The 17111-nt window shown below is 45.0% G+C and overlaps 1 protein-coding gene across 4 annotated transcripts in view; it reads right to left on the minus strand.

Moving 5' to 3' along the window:
- CLCC1 (chloride channel CLIC like 1) overlaps positions 1–17111 on the minus strand; it is a 274427-nt gene that overhangs the window by 4056 nt on the left and 253260 nt on the right. The window contains exon 11 of one of the 4 annotated variants that reach the window (XM_086953905.1): positions 16688–16756. The exons of the other annotated variants lie outside the window; for them this stretch is intronic. Within the exon in view, the coding sequence (XP_086810031.1) occupies positions 16724–16756 (33 nt within the window). The 3' untranslated portion in view covers positions 16688–16723. The remainder of the gene's footprint in view (positions 1–16687; positions 16757–17111) is intronic. 4 annotated transcript variants of the gene reach the window in all.

A 17111-nucleotide genomic window follows, 5' to 3' on the forward strand; every position in this document is an offset into this window, starting at 1 on the left:
CTGGACTGTTTACATTGTTTACGTTTAAAAAGGGTCTCCTACAATGTTTTAGCCCTGCCTATTTTATAGCGAGCTGAACTGCACAACACACTGCAAGTGTTGCGTTACTGGTCGTTTGCCACCACTAGCAATGAAGACAAAGCATGGCTCATATTTGGTGAGGCAGTGGTTCTCCTTTCAAGTCAACTGGTCTAACTTCAGAGCAAACAAAGGCTTGGTGTGGGTTCTACTCCTCTTGAAAAAGTTCTAGGAAATGGCACGAGAAGGCTCTTTCTTTTCTTGGCTACCAATAAAATGTTCCCTTGCCATATTAAGTGCATGTCTTCATTTTTCTACCTACGATGAACATTCCTCGAACCAGAAAATAAACTTGTTTCTGCTGGCTGAGTAAAGGACACATTTATTTATCTTATTATGTATAGAAGGGAAAGTCTTTGCCAGGATAGAATCGATAATTAGCCCCAATGAAATGAACTTGACTGAAAAAGGATTTAACACAATTAGCTGTGAGCATACAATTGCACAGTCTCAAGTGTCTATATACCCTCCTTGTTGCTGATTGGAGGAGGGAATTATCCACACAGGGGTAGCAGTTGACCTTCTGTAGCAGCTGAACAACTGCCAAAACACATGATCCGGGGTCGGTGCTGACCGGATGGCAGTGCTCTGTTCTAGTAGAGTGGGTTTCCAACCCTAAAACACAGGTACTGCCTGTGTTCCTTGAGTACACTGAAGTAAGGGTCTTGCAGATCCACTGAAAAACACCAGTCAATCTGCTGCCTGCACCCGAGCTAAACTGAACTTCTGAAGTGGTAGTAACTAGATATCCAAGACATATACAGAGTACCATTTACTCTTTCTAGGAGCAGGGCTGGATTCAGCTTCTAGGATATAGGGAGCTTCCCAACCACCTGCAGTGCAGTGACCCGGGACTGTGGAAGATATTGTGCGCATCCTTTTTTCTAATCACAGAGAGCAGCAGTGTGGAAACATACACTTAGTGAAGGTAGTGAAAATGAAGCCTCTTCCCTAAAGAGCCCTGCGGAGATGGAGCAGCAGGAGACTGCTGTTATATGGAGAAGTCAATTGAGACCCTGCTGTAGGGGATAGCTTTTTCCAATGAAGCACCTGCTCCATGACTGCTGATTGTTCGCTCAGAGGACAAAGCTCCAGTCACTGGTTTGGAACTAATCAATCAGTTACCCCTGAAAGCCTAAAGTACCTGTACTGGCTGAAAGAGGGAAGATGGGAACAGCAGTACCTATTTGTTGACAGTAATTTAGCCATGACCGTGTCTGTCTTGTATTGGCAAAGAGAGATTAAACAACTTACTATCCACGGACTACCTTAAAAGATGAACAAGTCAAAAGGTCTCAGGTAAAGGACAAATCTAGTAAGCATGGGCGAATTTTGCGAATCTGGCGTTCGCGAATTTGCGAACTCGCAATCCGTAAAATCCGCTAATTCTCGCGAATTTGCTGATTTTTTTGTTTTTATAGTGATCGCAAGGGTTTCTGCCAGTTCGCGAGGATTTTGTACCAGTTCGCAATTGCGAACTTACTTGTCGGCACGCAACGGTCGCGACTATGTTGTTTGTACGTCTGGTTCATCAACACAGGTTCACAGCACCCTCTGTTTCAACACTGCCACCCTCTGTTTCACCCACGCCACCCTCTGGTACATCAATGCCACCCTCTGGTTCATCATCATCACTGTAGATTATGGGGGAAAAAAGCAAGCACACCTGCCCTGCTTCAACTGACATGAATTAATTTGGGGTTGATTTATTAATGTGTCACTGTTTTAAAATTCCAGTCTGGCACCTGCTTCCTTATCTGTAATTTGCTTTCTGTTGCAGTGCAATTTTTTTTTCCAGGACCTTTGTGGCCTACTTGTAGCTATTCTATGATCCGGCTGTGAGGGTCAGAGCAGGGGCATACAATGTTGCAACTAGCAACTGAACTCTGGAGGGGCCCCAGTCAGGAAGCACTACAGGGAATGGTTACTAATGATGAATTTGAACTTTTGCACCTGCTGAGTGCTTTCAGTTTAGCAAAACTCGTTTTTCTGCAGAACAGCAAATGTAATGCCCCAAACAAACTTACTTGTGAAAGTTGATTTCTAATCCAAAAGTGATCCAAAGAAAGTCAAAAGGCCTCAAATTCAAAAAAGGGCAGGCAAATGTCAACCTGAGGAGTTATTCTGATAAAAATCATCATTTTCAGAAGGTCTATGCTGCTTTCTAGTGGATTTCTTGTGCAGAATTGCAAATTTTTTAATTTCGCGAGTGCGAGATTGTTGCTGCCCGCCGCACCTACATGTTCGCAACTGCGAACTTACGCCGCACGCCGCAAAATTGTATCACCAAGAAAAAAAAATCCGCTGCGTGCAAATTTGCGGATTTTCGGTAAATTCGCGAGCGTTCGCGGATCGCGAATTTACAGAAAATCCGCAAAATCCGCGAGCGGAACGGATTTTCCACCCATGCTTAAAATCTAGCAGCCTTGTTTTAGACAGTAATATTCAACCACGAAACACTTAGATGAAACAGGCATCAAGATTGATACATGCAAACCCAGGGTCTACAAAGACAGACCCTTTCAGATTTCCCATTCTGCAGCGAAGTTAGGTGGCTGCTTCGAAAGAAATCCCTCTACCTACTGAGACCTCAACTTATTTTGTCTCTTCAAATGAACTGGGGCCTGAAACATATACTGTAAACAAGATACGCTTGGCCATTCTTCACTGGAGTGTACTCTATTCAAATGTCTCTTAACTGCCTTTTGTCACTCATGGAAGAACAATACAGATACATTATCAGCATAATATTCTGTAATATCGTAAGTTCAACAGTTTCCAGCGTTACATTTCGCTTTCAAATGTCACAATGCTATCCCCTACTTGACATATGTGTACAACTGACCACAGGTATAACCAAATCAGTAGTGTTTCATCAACATACATCTATTAGAGACATCAGTGTCGCAGCTGTCAATGCTACTTTGTGAAATTCTCAGGAACTATCTGTTGAAAGGCTTTTTTGAGAAGTGATACTAACTTGGTTGGAGGTTCTTAGTTGTGCGTTTGCCTAAAACCTTTTATTTCCTTGCTCGAGAATTTGAGCCGAGGAGTCGGAAATTACAGAGGATCGGGTGTAACAGTAAGATACATTTCCTTTTTTGGTGACCATGGTCCCTATAATTCTCTGATCTCGTCTATGACCAATAGAAATACTCCTTCTTCGCTTATCGTTTGCGAGTGGGAGGGCATGGTCACAAACCCACGTGCATGCATGTGGTACTGTTGTGCACACATTACTATTTCCACAGTATAAGACAGCGATTTCTAGATTGCACCAGGAAATGGGGAATACCAGTTGGCATTGATAAACTTATTGTTTGCTGTAACCAATTCAAAATAATACTATGTCTTGCTCACCACCCAGCATTATTTTGTACAATATGCTGCATTGTCTCTAGTCATCAGACTTAAAAGGAGCAAAACCAAAAAAATTATCATTATTATAGGCTACATTTACTAATTTGTCAAAACTGCATGTTTATCTTAATGATAAAAAGAACAAGGTGATAGACAGAATGTTTGAATTAATCCCAGCAACAGGTAACTACTCTGGGCCACGTTTTATTCGATCATTCTTTTGCCCACCATACCACCAGTCAAAGACAAATCGGCCTTGGTCCTGCTCCAATAGGAGCAGTCCTGCTGACTGGTGAGACCAGCCCTCTCGAAGTAGGAACACAAACAACCCCAGACTGGTTTTGGCCTCATCAGTTAAGTGCATCTTGATTTCTGTCGAACAGTGAGCAAGGGACCCACATCCGAGAACACCCATCGGACTTAGGGCGTCTTACTGAGAAAAACAAAAAAGTAATGAATAGAATGGTTAAATTAATCTCGTCCGCTAGTAATTGCTATTTTGCAATCTAATTCATTGTTTTTTGCCACCATGTCACCTTGGACAGGAACCAGCCATTTGTAAATCAGCCTTGGTCCTACTCCAAGATGAAGAGTCCAGCCCAAACTGACACATCCTGAGCAATCTTTGTTGGTTGAGATGAAGGTATGAGTTCTCAGGGTAAGAGCATGCAAAATAGTTGACTAAATACACAATAAAGCAATAAACTGTGGTGAAATACTGACTTTAAGCTGCTGCTTTGGTCTGGAGGATATCAGTGGTAATGACATAAATATTATATTGAAATATAGTCATGAAACATCTGTGCGACGGCAGAATAGGGATGTGAAAATAAGCATCCTGCAAGTTTATTGAAACCATCCAGTCTTCTTTCTCCAGCGCAAGAAGCACCCGAGTTAGGGTCAGCATCTTGAACTTTTCCTGCTTGAAAACCCAGTAAAAAATCCTGAGGTCTAGGATCGCAGACAAACGACCGTCCTTCTTGGGAATCAGGAAAAACGTGAACAGCATCCCTGATCAAGATGTTGCTCTGGGACCAACTACACTGCATCCTTTTGAAGGAAGGATTGGACCTCCTGTTGGAGGAGCTTAAGATGGTCAATGCAAAGGAAATTTTGCTGAGGCAGAAAGGGTGGGGGAAATTTCTGGAAGGGTAGGGCTTACCCCTTCTAAAATATTTAACACCAACTGAACTGGTGTTATGGATCTCCAATGTCGTAGATACTGGGACAACCACCCTCCTAGTGGTAAAGCATGCTCTAAAATCTGAAAACTGGGGCTATGGCTGCTTTCCTGTGATGTTGGCAGAGGAGGAAGAGGATGAGGAAAAGGGAACTGCTCGCTGTCTACCCCTCTCACGCCCCATGTAACTTTTACAGAGGGGGTTGGATGGCTGCTGCTGGCTTCCACAAAAATGAAAAGCTTCTGGCAAACCCCAGAACCTCTTAAACGGTCTGTAATCCTTGGGCTGAGACTTAAGACCCCAAGACAGCGCTGTTGCCTTACTCTTTTTAAACGTTTCCAGGACAGAATCTGCTTTTGCACCCAACAGTTGTGCCCTATCAAACAGCAAATCAATCAGAGCATTCTGTACATCTGGAGAAAATCCAGAACCCCTCAGCCATGCATGCCTTCTGGTAGCGATGAAGTACCCATTGCTCTAGCCACTTATTTGCAGTATCCAACCCAATGATATCACCTGATGGGCTACAGCTTGGCAACCATCCAAAATTTCTGAAAAGTGTCCCTGAACATCTTGATAAGGAACTGGAAAGCCTCCAAAGAATACAACAGAGGACCCTTGGGGACCGCACATACATCAATGGAGTCATCCCTCTACAGAAGATGCTTAACAGAGCATTCAAAAAGTGGGATGAGTCCTCAACTGGAGCAGGAAAGGCTTGGGTAGTAACCCAACAGGCAGGTTGCCTTTGTGAATTTCAGCGCCATGCAGCTTAAAGAAAACATCTTTTTGGATTCTCTATCCGCTGGCAAAGAAACAAAGGATCCAAGAGTCAGCCTTGATGAACATGAAGCCTGACCAACCATACTATCAGGTAATGGGTGAGAAGATAAAAAGAAAAAATCCCCTGGAATTGGCTTGCACCTCCTAGCTATTGGCCTGGAAACAGCAGGGGTCATCATAGGCTTCTGCCAAACGTGCAAAATTGGCTTGCTTACAGGCTCATTAAGAAGTAACAAAGGTTCTGAAACCAATGAAGAGTGAAGTATATCCGTCAGCAAATTAAACAGTAGTTCTGTAATGGGAAGAGGCAATTCCAACATTGCTGCTGCCTTCCTTATAATTGAGTGGTAGGAAGTGACTTCTGGCAACGGAATACTCTTCGGTGAGAACTCCTATCTGGGGAAATGTCCAAGCCATTTGCCTCTCCCAGCCCTTCAAAGTCTCGATCTAGAGAAGATACAATCTCACTCTCTTCCACTTCTGGAGGATCCCTTTTCCCCAGAGAAATACTGTTCTTCTTCAAGAAGATTTTGGGCCTCTCTCCTTGATCTATGATGCGACGTCGGTAACAATGCTGGTGACATCGGTAACTAGAGTCGAATCATGCGATGTTGGAACGGAGCCAGCTGGCACTGGACAAGGCATGATTGGTGAGGGGACATCTGAACAGTTGGGATGGACCGAGGAGAAGGAGCTTTTTTCGTCAGAACATCTCTCGGTGCCAGAGTCAGCCTGAAAACCTGGGCCTTCAACATGAATTGGTAGGTTAGTTGGGTAGATGCACAGCAGTTTTATGCAGGTTGAATGATGGTTAATCAAGGTTTAGGTGCTACACAAGTAACGTCTAGTGTCCTACGACGTTGGTAGATAAACATGTGGGTGTGGGGTCAGTGGGTCACTGATCCCATCCTTGGGTGCACACTGTGGTTCCTCTATAATTCAAAGAGGTTTCATTCAGAGTTCATTGTAGGTTATTCATATTTATTCAATATAACATTTCATTGATAATTCTCATGAATATATCGAATAGTTGGGTTAATCCATTCTCAACATGTTAACACTGCCCTTAATATGAATCCAATGCATTTCGGGGCTATAAGCTGCCCCTTCATCAGGGAAAGGTACTGCAACAAAATTAAATGAAATGATATAAGTAATTGCAAAAGATGGACATCGTGATGTGTGGTATTAGCAAAATGGGGGGGACGTATACGGGAAGAGTGAGGGGGGGTGGGGGGTTTCGGTGTCGATTTATAGGATCACCTTAAATAAACCGTTTTGTCCCGGGTGAAAAAAGCGGGAGAATGCTTCCAGCATCGCTTACGTGTATCCGTGTTATAAATGGGTCGGTGTTCTGAAAAGTAAAGGAGTAGCGATCGTAAGAAAATATCCTATCTAGTTGGTTCCGAACAAAGTAATCTCATGCTCGATGCACTAACCTTGTAAACGGAGCTTCAGGTTTAGGTGTGGTCTGCTCGGTACGCCGGTCAGGACGGAGGCGTCTACTGCCGCGTTTGATCCCTTGCAAATGTTGCGATCACGTGATGTTAGTAAAGGAAGAAAGACTCGCGGTGGCGGTCAGGGTTTAAGGGCTAGGTTCGAACGTGGGAACCTCTGGATGTTGGGGTAGTGGAAATACATTCAAAAGGACCATATACCAACATTGGTCACTGTTGAACCTGGAGCCGGACTTCAACCAGATCTTTGTGGAACCTCCATTATTCGCCTTCACCAGAGCTCAAAACTTAGGTGAACTAGTTCAACACAAACCAACAATGATTGTCAAACATACAGGCACTAAACCCTGCTTGAGTTGTGGGAATTGCAACAGCATCATAAAGGGAAACACCATCAACCACCCTATGAAGGGCAATACCATCAAACTCCATGTGAATGCAACTTGTGATACGAGTAATGTTATCTATGCGCTCAAATGTCCCTGCGGGAAACTATACGCGGCAAGACCAAACGTAAAATCAAAATCAGACTGACAGAACATAAGTCTAACATCAGACTAAAAAACACCAAATCATCGATTGCCACACATTTCCAAGAACTGAAACACAACATCTCCCAATTAAAATTCATTATACTGGAAACCGTGGTTAAGATGGAAGGCAGAGACAATACCAAATACCTCCTTCAACGCGAAAACACCTGGATACAAAGACTTTCTACACAGAAGCCCATGGGCCTCAATGACAGAATTGAACTTTCTTGCTACTTATAAATGTTGTTCACGGAGCCTTAAAAGGCTTCCTGTGTTATTACACCAACTGCACTGTTGATTTATGATTTTTAATTCTACCTTTGTATGCTACCATTTTTCCATACCTTCCCTTATATTTTTCCATACCTTCCCTTATATCCACATCTTTACACTCCCCCACCTGACATCCTGACAATCATCTTTTGAGCACACCCCGTTTCACCATATTTATTCTAATACACCTTCCCGGCACAATGTATGTATTTCCACTACCCCAACATCCAGAGGTTCCCACGTTCGAACCTAGCCCTTAAACCCTGACCGCCACCGCGAGTCTTTCTTCCTTTACTAACATCACGTGATCGCAACATTTGCAAGGGATCAAACGCGGCAGTAGACGCCTCCGTCCTGACCGGCGTACCGAGCAGACCACACCTAAACCTGAAGCTCCGTTTACAAGGTTAGTGCACCGAGCATGAGATTACTTTGTTCGGAACCAACTAGATAGGATATTTTCTTACGATCGCTACTCCTTTACTTTTCAGAACAGCGACCCATTTATAACACGGATACACGTAAGCGATGCTGGAAGCATTCTCCCGCTTTTTTCACCCGGGACAAAACGGTTTATTTAAGGTGATCCTATAAATCGACACCGAAACCCCCCCCCCCCCCCCCCCCCTCACTCTTCCCGTATACGTCCCCCCCCATTTTGCTAATACCACACATCACGGTGTCCATCTTTTGCAATTACTTATATCATTTCATTTAATTTTGTTGCAGTACCTTTCCCTGATGAAGGGGCAGCTTATAGCCCCGAAATGCATTGGATTCATATTAAGGACAGTGTTAACATGTTGAGAATGGATTAACCCAACTATTCGATATATTCATGAGAATTATCAATGAAATGTTATATTGAATAAATTTGAATAACCTACAATGAACTCTGAATGAAACCTCTTTGAATTATAGAGGAACCACAGTGTGCAATCAAGGATGGGATCAGTGACCCACTGACCCCACACCCACATGTCCTTCAACATGAATGTCATAAGAGGAGCATGTCAAAACCAGTGTTGTATTGTGTAACTCAGGTGAAGTGGACCACGGGGCCATAACAGAAGGTGATGCTGAAAAAGGCACCAGAGTGATTTATTGTCGACCATCCTCCAAGGCACAGAGGCAACAACCTCAGTGACTAATCTTTGGAAGAACGATGTCGAGAACCACAACACTGTTTCTTCTTGTGCTTCTTCCTTGCTGACCTCGATGAGTAGGGAAACAGTTACTTGAATTGTGGACGAGACATTCGACGACCTCTCTTCTCCTGCCTCTCTATAGCCATGAACAGCTTCACCTCCCTTACTTCAAGGACTTTCGGATCCATCTTTTAGCACAAAGAACAGGCGTCAACATCATGATCCCACTCCCACAGGCAAATATCATGAGGGTCAGTAATAGACATCTGATCCTCACAGTCCTTACAGGGCGTAAAACAAATAGTTTCTTACCTGTCGGTGTAGTTTTGCAGCTTGAAGATCTTTCTGGATTCACTAGGCTGTGCATTATTCTGCGGTCTAGTGGTTGGGTCCAGAATCGTAGTCTTTTCTTTCTTTCTTTCTTTTTGTTTTCCATAGATAGGTGGGAGTCGACGTCCCACCTTCTGGTGTACTACCTGTGACATCGGCACACTTCCTGCGTAAGCTCCCACCTTTGGGCGCCATCTTCGGATTCTTTTTTTCTTGTTTTTGTGTTCTGTTCGTGAATCCTTGGCAATGTTTTCAAGTTCTTCCTTAAGGTAAATGATTTTCCACTTTGTCTCTTAAGTTTCTTTTTGTATTTTATTCCTTGTATTCCCAACTTCTTCTCTTGCCTCATCTTTCTGGCGAAGGTGGGTGGGTTCGCTAGTAAATCCAGAAAGATCTTCAAGCTGCAAAACTACACCGACAGGTAAGAAACTATTTGTTTTGCAGCGTGAATCTTTCTGGATTCACTATGCTGTGCATAGACTTTGTAGCGGTTTGTTATGTTTGTGGCGGCTGGGTGGAAGATGAGCGTTGGTTGTTGAATATATGTTGAAGCACTTTCTGTTGTACTTGTGCTTCCTTGTTCATTTGTATATCCACGCAGTAGTGCTTAGTGAACGTGTGCACTGAAGCCCATGTTGCTGCCAGGAATATGTCCTGGATGGGTGTGTTAGCCAGGGAGTCTATTGTTGCTCCCTTTTTCCTGGTAGAGTGGGCTTGTGCCCTCTCTGTTAGTTCTTGCCCAGCCTGTTTGTGGCAGAATTGTATCGTGTGTGCGATCCATTGTGCGATGGTGTCTTTTGTTACTGGTCTACCCAGGAAACTGGTTGCGAAGGACACAAAGAACTGCTTTGTTTTCCTGTGCTCCTTTGTCCTTTCCATGTAATGCATTACTGGCCTTCTAGCGTCCAGAGTGTGCTGTGCCCTATCTGCGCTTGTGGATGGCTTCTGAAAGAAGCTCGGTATTTGTATGGTTTGGTTCATGTGGAACCTTGACACCACCTTTGGCATAAAGTGTATGTCCATTCTCATTACCATCCTGTCATTGTGTATTTGGATGTAGGGTTCTTGTAGCCTCAGTGCTTGCAGCTCGCTTACCCTGCGCAGCGAGGTGATTGCCACTAGAAAGGCTGTCTTCATTGTGAACATTTGTAGTGAGGCCTTATGAATGGGTTCAAAGGGCGCTTTCATAAGCTCTGTTAGGACTAAATTAAGGTTCCATACCGGTGGTGGCATCCTCTTAGGTGGTGCAATCCTTTTTGTCCCTTCCAGGAATCTCTTAACTACTTGTGATGTAAAGAAGCTCTTTCCTGTCTCTCCTCTTGTGTAGGCTACTATCGCTGTTAGGTGTACTCTTAGCGAGGATGAACTTAGTTTTGCTTTCAGCAGGTGTGTCAGATATTTTAGCACCGTTGACTCCCTTGTCATTTTCTTGTGTAGCTTTTCCTTGCTGCACCATTGTGTGAACCTCTTTCATTTTGCCACATAGCACCTTCGCGTGGTAGGTCTCCTTGCCTCTCGTAGCACCCGCAGAGTGCTCTCCGGTAGCCTTAGGTGTGCAAACTCTATGTCTTCAGGAGCCATGCAGCTAGGCTGAGGATCTCTGGCTCTGGGTGTAGTATGTCTCCATTTTGCATGCAGAGTAAGTCTTTTCTTTTCCCGAACTTGCGGGGTGGTCCCTGTGCCATTTCCTTTATCTGTGAGTACCAGGTCTGCAATGCCCACTGTGGTGCCACCAGGATCAGTGTCATGTTGCTGGTTCTGCAGTTGCTGAGTACCCTCTGTATCAGTGGTATCGGGGGAAAAGTGTAGGCAAATGTTTTTGACCAGCTTATCCATAGGGCATTCCCCTGGGATTGTTCCCCTGGTTGCCTGGATGCGAAGTATTGGCATTTTGCATTCTGGTGTGTTGCAAATAGGCCTATCGTTGGTGTTCCCCACCTCCTGAATAGGCTTTGCGTTTTCTGTGCTCCCACTCGTGGGATGCTGATGTCTGTCTGCTGAGCCTGTCTGCTTCCACGTTGTCCTTTCCAGGTAGGTGTATGGCTAGTAGGTCTATTTTAAGTGGGATGCCCCATCTCCATATTTCCTGCGCTAGGTTGGATAGTGCGACTGATTGTGTTCCTCCCTGTTTGTTGATGTAGAACATCACTGTTGTGTTGTCTGTTTGTATCAACACTCTCTGGTTGTACAGTAGTTTCTGGAAGGCCTTCAGGGCGAGGAGCAAGGTCTTTAGTTCCAGGTAGTTGATGTGTCTGATCGCATCTGCTGGAGTCCACAGACCCCTCACCTTGAGCTTGTTCATGCGTGCTCCCCATCCCATCTGGGATGCGTCTGTGGTGATGGTCACCGTTGGGGTTGGTGGTGTTAAAGGCTTCCCTTTTGTTATGTTCTCCTTGTTCCACCACGTTACCTCCTCCTGCACTGTGTGCGTTACAACTACTAGATCTTCCCAACTTCCTGTAGTTTGTGACCATTGATGTTGCAACCATTCCTGGAATGGTCTCATGTGGAGCCGTATATTGGGGACCAGGTGTATGCAGGACGCCATCATCCCCATGATCTTGCTCGCTGTCCTCACTGTCAGAGCTCGCCCCTTCTGTTAGTGGCGTGTCTCCTTCAGCAGGGCAAGTGTTCTCTTGTCGCTGGGGAACACCTTGCTCTGTATAGTGTTGATCTGTGCACCATGGAAAATCTTCACTTGCTCCGGTTCCATTGTGGATTTCCCCCAGTGTATGGAGAATTCTAGGTCTGTCAGCGTTTTTGTGACCCGCTGTGCATGTTCCTTGCATGTCCTGTGGGAACATGCTTTTATTAGCCATTCGTCGAGGTAAGGGTATACATGAATCCCTTCCCTCCGCAGGTGCGCTGCCTCGGCAGCGAGACATTTGGTGAAGACCCTTGGTGCGGATTTTAGTCCGAAGGCTAGTGCCATGAACTGGTAATGTTCTTTGTTGATGGTAAATCTTAGTAGACGTTTGTGCTGCCTGTTCATGGGAATGTGTAGGTAGGCATCTTTGAGGTCTATGGTGGACATGAAGTCTCCGTCCCTTATCTGAAGAATGACCTCTTGTAGAGATGTCATTTTGAATTTTTGTGTCTTTATGTATTGGTTTAGGAACCTTAGGTCCAGGATGGGTCTTAGCGTTTCGTCCACTTTTAGTACTAGGAAATAGTTTGAGTACACTCCCTTGTTTTTTCTCTGAAAGGAACTGGTTTGATGGTCTCCTTTTGCAGGAGTTCTTGTGCTTCCTCTAGGAGTAGCGCTAGTTCTTTTGCTGAATGCGCCTTCCTTTTTGGTTTTCTGTTTGGTGGTTTCTTTTCCAGTTCTATGCAGCATCTAAACTGTATGATGTTGAGTATCTATTTGTCTGTAGTTATCTTCTTCCATTCCTGGAAGAAATGTTTTAGCCTGCCTCCTACTGGTGTTACATGTTCGTTGATGTTTGGTCCGTGTAACCCTCTCTTGTTGACCTTGTTGTGCCCCACCCTCGGAGGGGTCGTGTGGGTGGGCACGCTTGGCGGGACAGAGTCACTTTGAGGTGGGTTGCTGGCCCCCTCTTCTTGTTTGATCTCGTCCATTTGCCCTCCCGCGAAAGGACAGGCCCCGAGCTTAGTACTGCCAGGTTTGTTTTTGCTGGCCCTGCTGCACTGGATTGTCGCCCTGGTAGGCCTGCTGGAATGTCTGGTGTGATGTTCCCGGCTGGTTTCCCCCCTTCCGTTTGGTCTCCATGGCGTGGTACCCCTTCTCATTCCTCTGAATTGTAAGGCCCCCATGGACCTTGCAGTCTTATTTTCTTTTTTGAACTGGGTGAGTTTTTCATTCGCCGGTGCCCCGAACAGTTGAAGGGGTTGCTCAGAATGTTGGTCTGTACTTCCGGCTTGAAGCCTGAGATCCTCAGCCAGGCATGCCTTCTTTCTGTGACCTCGATCATCATAAGCCAGCTGGATGTGTCAGCCCCATCCAAGGCTGATTTCAGGTAGGAATTTGCTATATTTTTGCCTTCCTCCAACAGGTGTGACGCTCTTTGTTGGTATTGCTCAGGGAGGTGCTTGAGCAGCTGTCCGACCTCGTCCCAATGCTGGTACTGGTGTCTGTTTAGTAGGGCATTGGAGTTTGCAATGCGCCAGTGTACTGCTGCATTCCTCTTTATTTTCCTCGCAGTTAGGTCCATCCTCCTACTTTTTTTGTCTGGTGGTGGACCTGAGGTTGTTGGAATGTTTGCCCTTTTCCTGGCTGTTGCCGCAATAATGGAGTCCTCTGTGACGGATCCCTGGATGTAGGGGGGGGGGTCCTTAGAGGAGTGCTTGTATTTCTTCTCCATCCTAGGCGTGACAGACCTACAGGTCGCTGGGTCTTTGAATGTCTCCCTCCCTTGGTCCAGGACACTTGGAAGCATGGGGAGGAATTGACTCCTTGTTTGAGTGGGGAGCAGGGTCTCTAAGAGGAAGCATGCCTGTGGTTTTTCTTCCTCCAGTTTGACTCCATAAGCCGTTGCCGCGTTCCTGATGACCATGTTGTAGACCCCAATGTCATCTGGCGGCGAAGGCCTCGAAGGGTACGTCTCCACGGGCTCTTCTGGGCTTTCAGCGTTGAGGTTCTGTGCCACCGAGGATGCCGAGCCGAAACTCGTCCGCTGGTCATCGTCGCCTTCCTCGTCTTAGTATAGGCTCTCTTCCTCTTGGTGTTCCGGGGCTCGGGAGTTTTCGGCGGTTCTTCGGCGTCGAACTCCTCTTCCTCGTCTATTTCGACAATCGTCGTCGACGGTTTTGACGGAATCGTGTTTTCTCGTCGAACTCTCTCTTCCTTTGCATGATGTTATCCATTTCAGCCTTGAGTCTTCTCTTCTTCGGGTCTAGCCAGCGCTATATAAAACTCTTTAAATAAAAATAAATGTCGGCGGCCTGTTCGGCATCAAGTGTTTCGGCCAAGCTCTTCGCTTAGTCGTCGACGTCGAAGCAGTCTTCGGGTCCTTCTCCTTCGAAGTTGAGCGGTCTTTTTCGGGGACGTGCTTCGACGGCCTTGGCTTTTCGCCAGTTTGGGCTGTTTGTCCTTGGATGCAGCTGCGGCCGTTGAGATTTTCGGCGCCAGTGCTCCCTTCGTGGACTTAGACTCTGTTTTTCGAGAGTCTGACTCAGAGTCTGTCGGGGGTTTAGGGGTGGACGTCTCTCCTACCTCTTTAGATGTTTTCTTATTGGTCTCTACGACCGTGTAGTCATCTTATGCCTCTGCGATGTTGTCCTCTTCGTCGCTGGAGAGGCCCAGGTCCTGAAGCGACAGAGGTTGTCCTTTGCCTTGCATGGTGTATTTGGCTCTTCTCTGTCTCTCTCTAACCCGGAGTGTCTTCGGGGTGAAGATGGAGCAGGCGTTGCAATCCTTGCTCTCGTGGTCGACCGGTAGGCAGAGGTTGCAGACTGGGTACTGGTCCTTCTGCACGTATTTGTGGTGGCAGTTACAGCAGAATTTAAAAGGTGTTTTGTCCATTCATGCGCTCAGGGGGCCTCCTGTGTGCGCATTCTCCGTTGGACGTCGAAGTTATCGAAGTTCTCCTCCTACTTCGTCGTCCCGGCTCGGCGATCTTGTTCCTCGGTGTCTTCTCTACTCTTTTCCGTGTAGAATTTGTCTTTTACCTCTTCTTTCCTCCAAAAACTCTGGAGCCTGTCGGTGACAATCTAGACCCAACGGCAGAAAAAAGAATCTGAAGATGGCGCCCAAAGGTGGGAGCTTCCGCAGGAAGCGTGCTGACGTGACAGGAAGTACACCAGAAGGTGGGACTTCGACGCCCACCTGTGCTACCGAAAAAAAAAGAAAGAAAAGACTAAGATTCCGGATCCAACCACAAGACCGCGGAATAATGCACAGCATAGTGAATCCAGAAAGATTCACACTGCAAAACCCTGATTTTCGATGTGGAGACATTTTTACAAAAAGATTTACCAATTTAAAATAAAAGTCGAAAGACTTTGACCATTCATAAATGGAGAGCCAACAAAAACCATTACGCATCAAAGGTGCAGAAAAAAGGGAACTGACATCAGCACACCGATGGGGGCTTCTTATGGGTCCAGTGTCGTCATGCGGTACTGTGTGCAGAGCCATGTGGATTCTGATGCCCCTGTCAATGTGAGAGAGATTCTAAAAATGTTCTGTAGAATGCAGGTGCACAGGATATTCAAAAGGTGAGGAATACGCAGATAGATGTATCCATTAGAATTAGCATATGCAAAGAGAATCTCCTTGCTTCACGCATGTGGCTAAAGAAGAGCAAAAAGATTAATGTTGATGAATTACAATACATCGCAGTAGGAGATTGGCAGGAAGGTGTATTTGCAAAAGCAAATACATGCAGCATAGAGAAAAGAAGTTGAGTCAAACAAGGAGACAGCAACATTTTGATTCTCTAGTGAAGGAAGTATTGTGGTTTGTGACATTTTGAAAAGAAAAGGGAGAAATTGCATGGTCAAGAAAAAGATGAATAGTAGTCTGTGAGGAATGCACATTGCAAGGCCTTGATGTATCTCTACAGCGGAGTGATAGAAACATTGGAAAGGGGTGGGCTTAAGTGCACAGTTCAATTAAAAAGAATTGAGACTAGAACTACCAATAATTAAGGTGCATAGATAATGAGGCCTGGAGAGGTAAATCCCGAGATCCCAAATGAGCCTAGGGAGAAACTGACAACTTCACTAAAACTATATGCAATAACATGCTGTGGCCTGATGGGGACCCCGCTTCAGACACTGTAGCGGAAAGGAGTCCAACAAATAAAGCCCTGCAAGCCTCACCTTGTGGGGAACCAGTGAACTGAAAAACGTATTAAAGCAAGGTTTGTGGAACACCTTGGAGCCTCAAGATTACCTCTTTTGAAACCATGCTGTTGATCATGTAGTTTACGTAAGACATATCCAATAGATTTCTTTGACTATGTGGTTCAGGAAATGGATCAAGAAATAGATACAGATCTTCTTTACTTGGATTTGAGGGTCCTTAATGCTGTCCAACAGAAGAGTTCAAGGCACCCTATGCGGTCTCAATGTGGGTCCCTAAGAAGTGAATTGTAGGCAAAACGTTCTGGCAGATTGATTTCACACCAGTGACAAGTGGTTACAAGGGACGTTTTGGAATAAAGGCTCATCCTAACCAGTTCTTTTGTACGTGGCATTGCAGAAGGACGATCAGGGAAGATGAGATGAACGACACAAAGGTCTATAATGGGCCTAATACCATAAAGTTAGCAGAATACAACCTGTATGGATTCAACAAAACCTTAAAAAGTGGTCAAAAAAGTCACAATTAAGCTTCAAGTGCAAAGTCATGCATGTCAGCAGGCGAAGCCCCTTGGCCTAGAAGAGATAGGGAGACTATTGGTAGACACTGCAAATTAGTAGAATATTCAAATTATCTTAAGCAGAGACCACAAAGTTTCAAAACTATGCCAGAAGGTAGTTGCAAGAGTAAGGGGAATGTGGGATGCATATAGAACTATTTGACCAAGAGGAAAAGATTGATTGCATTGGCAGGTTATACAGCATTTTTGACACCTTACCTAGAGGAAATAGATTAGAGATAGTCCAGAAAGGAGCTAGATAGATGGAGTACGGTCAGCATCTGAAACCTGTATAGCCAGACAAAGAGGGAACATATAGCAGAGATATTTTTTTTAAAAACCTCAAGCTTAGAAATCACATAGATTATTATAGAATGTTCCTGTCGGCAATAGTAATAATGCACAATAGATGGAACAGATCCCCAATTAAGGTTCCATATATGTATCATGGCTTTAAAGCCAGTCTCTTTAGAATGCTTCCCTTATTGATATTTTATCCCAACCTGGCATGGGAGGCCTCTCTTACTGCAACATAAGAATTTGACATTCAAACACCTCAGAATGATTTCGCAAAATTCTAAAAACAATTGTGTGCTAGAACTAAGAAACATCATAATTGATAAGACAACGTGAAAATGAATCA

Source organism: Lissotriton vulgaris, chromosome 1_1 (genome assembly GCF_964263255.1).
Source record: "Lissotriton vulgaris chromosome 1_1, aLisVul1.2, whole genome shotgun sequence".
Lineage (NCBI taxonomy): Eukaryota > Metazoa > Chordata > Amphibia > Caudata > Salamandridae > Lissotriton > Lissotriton vulgaris.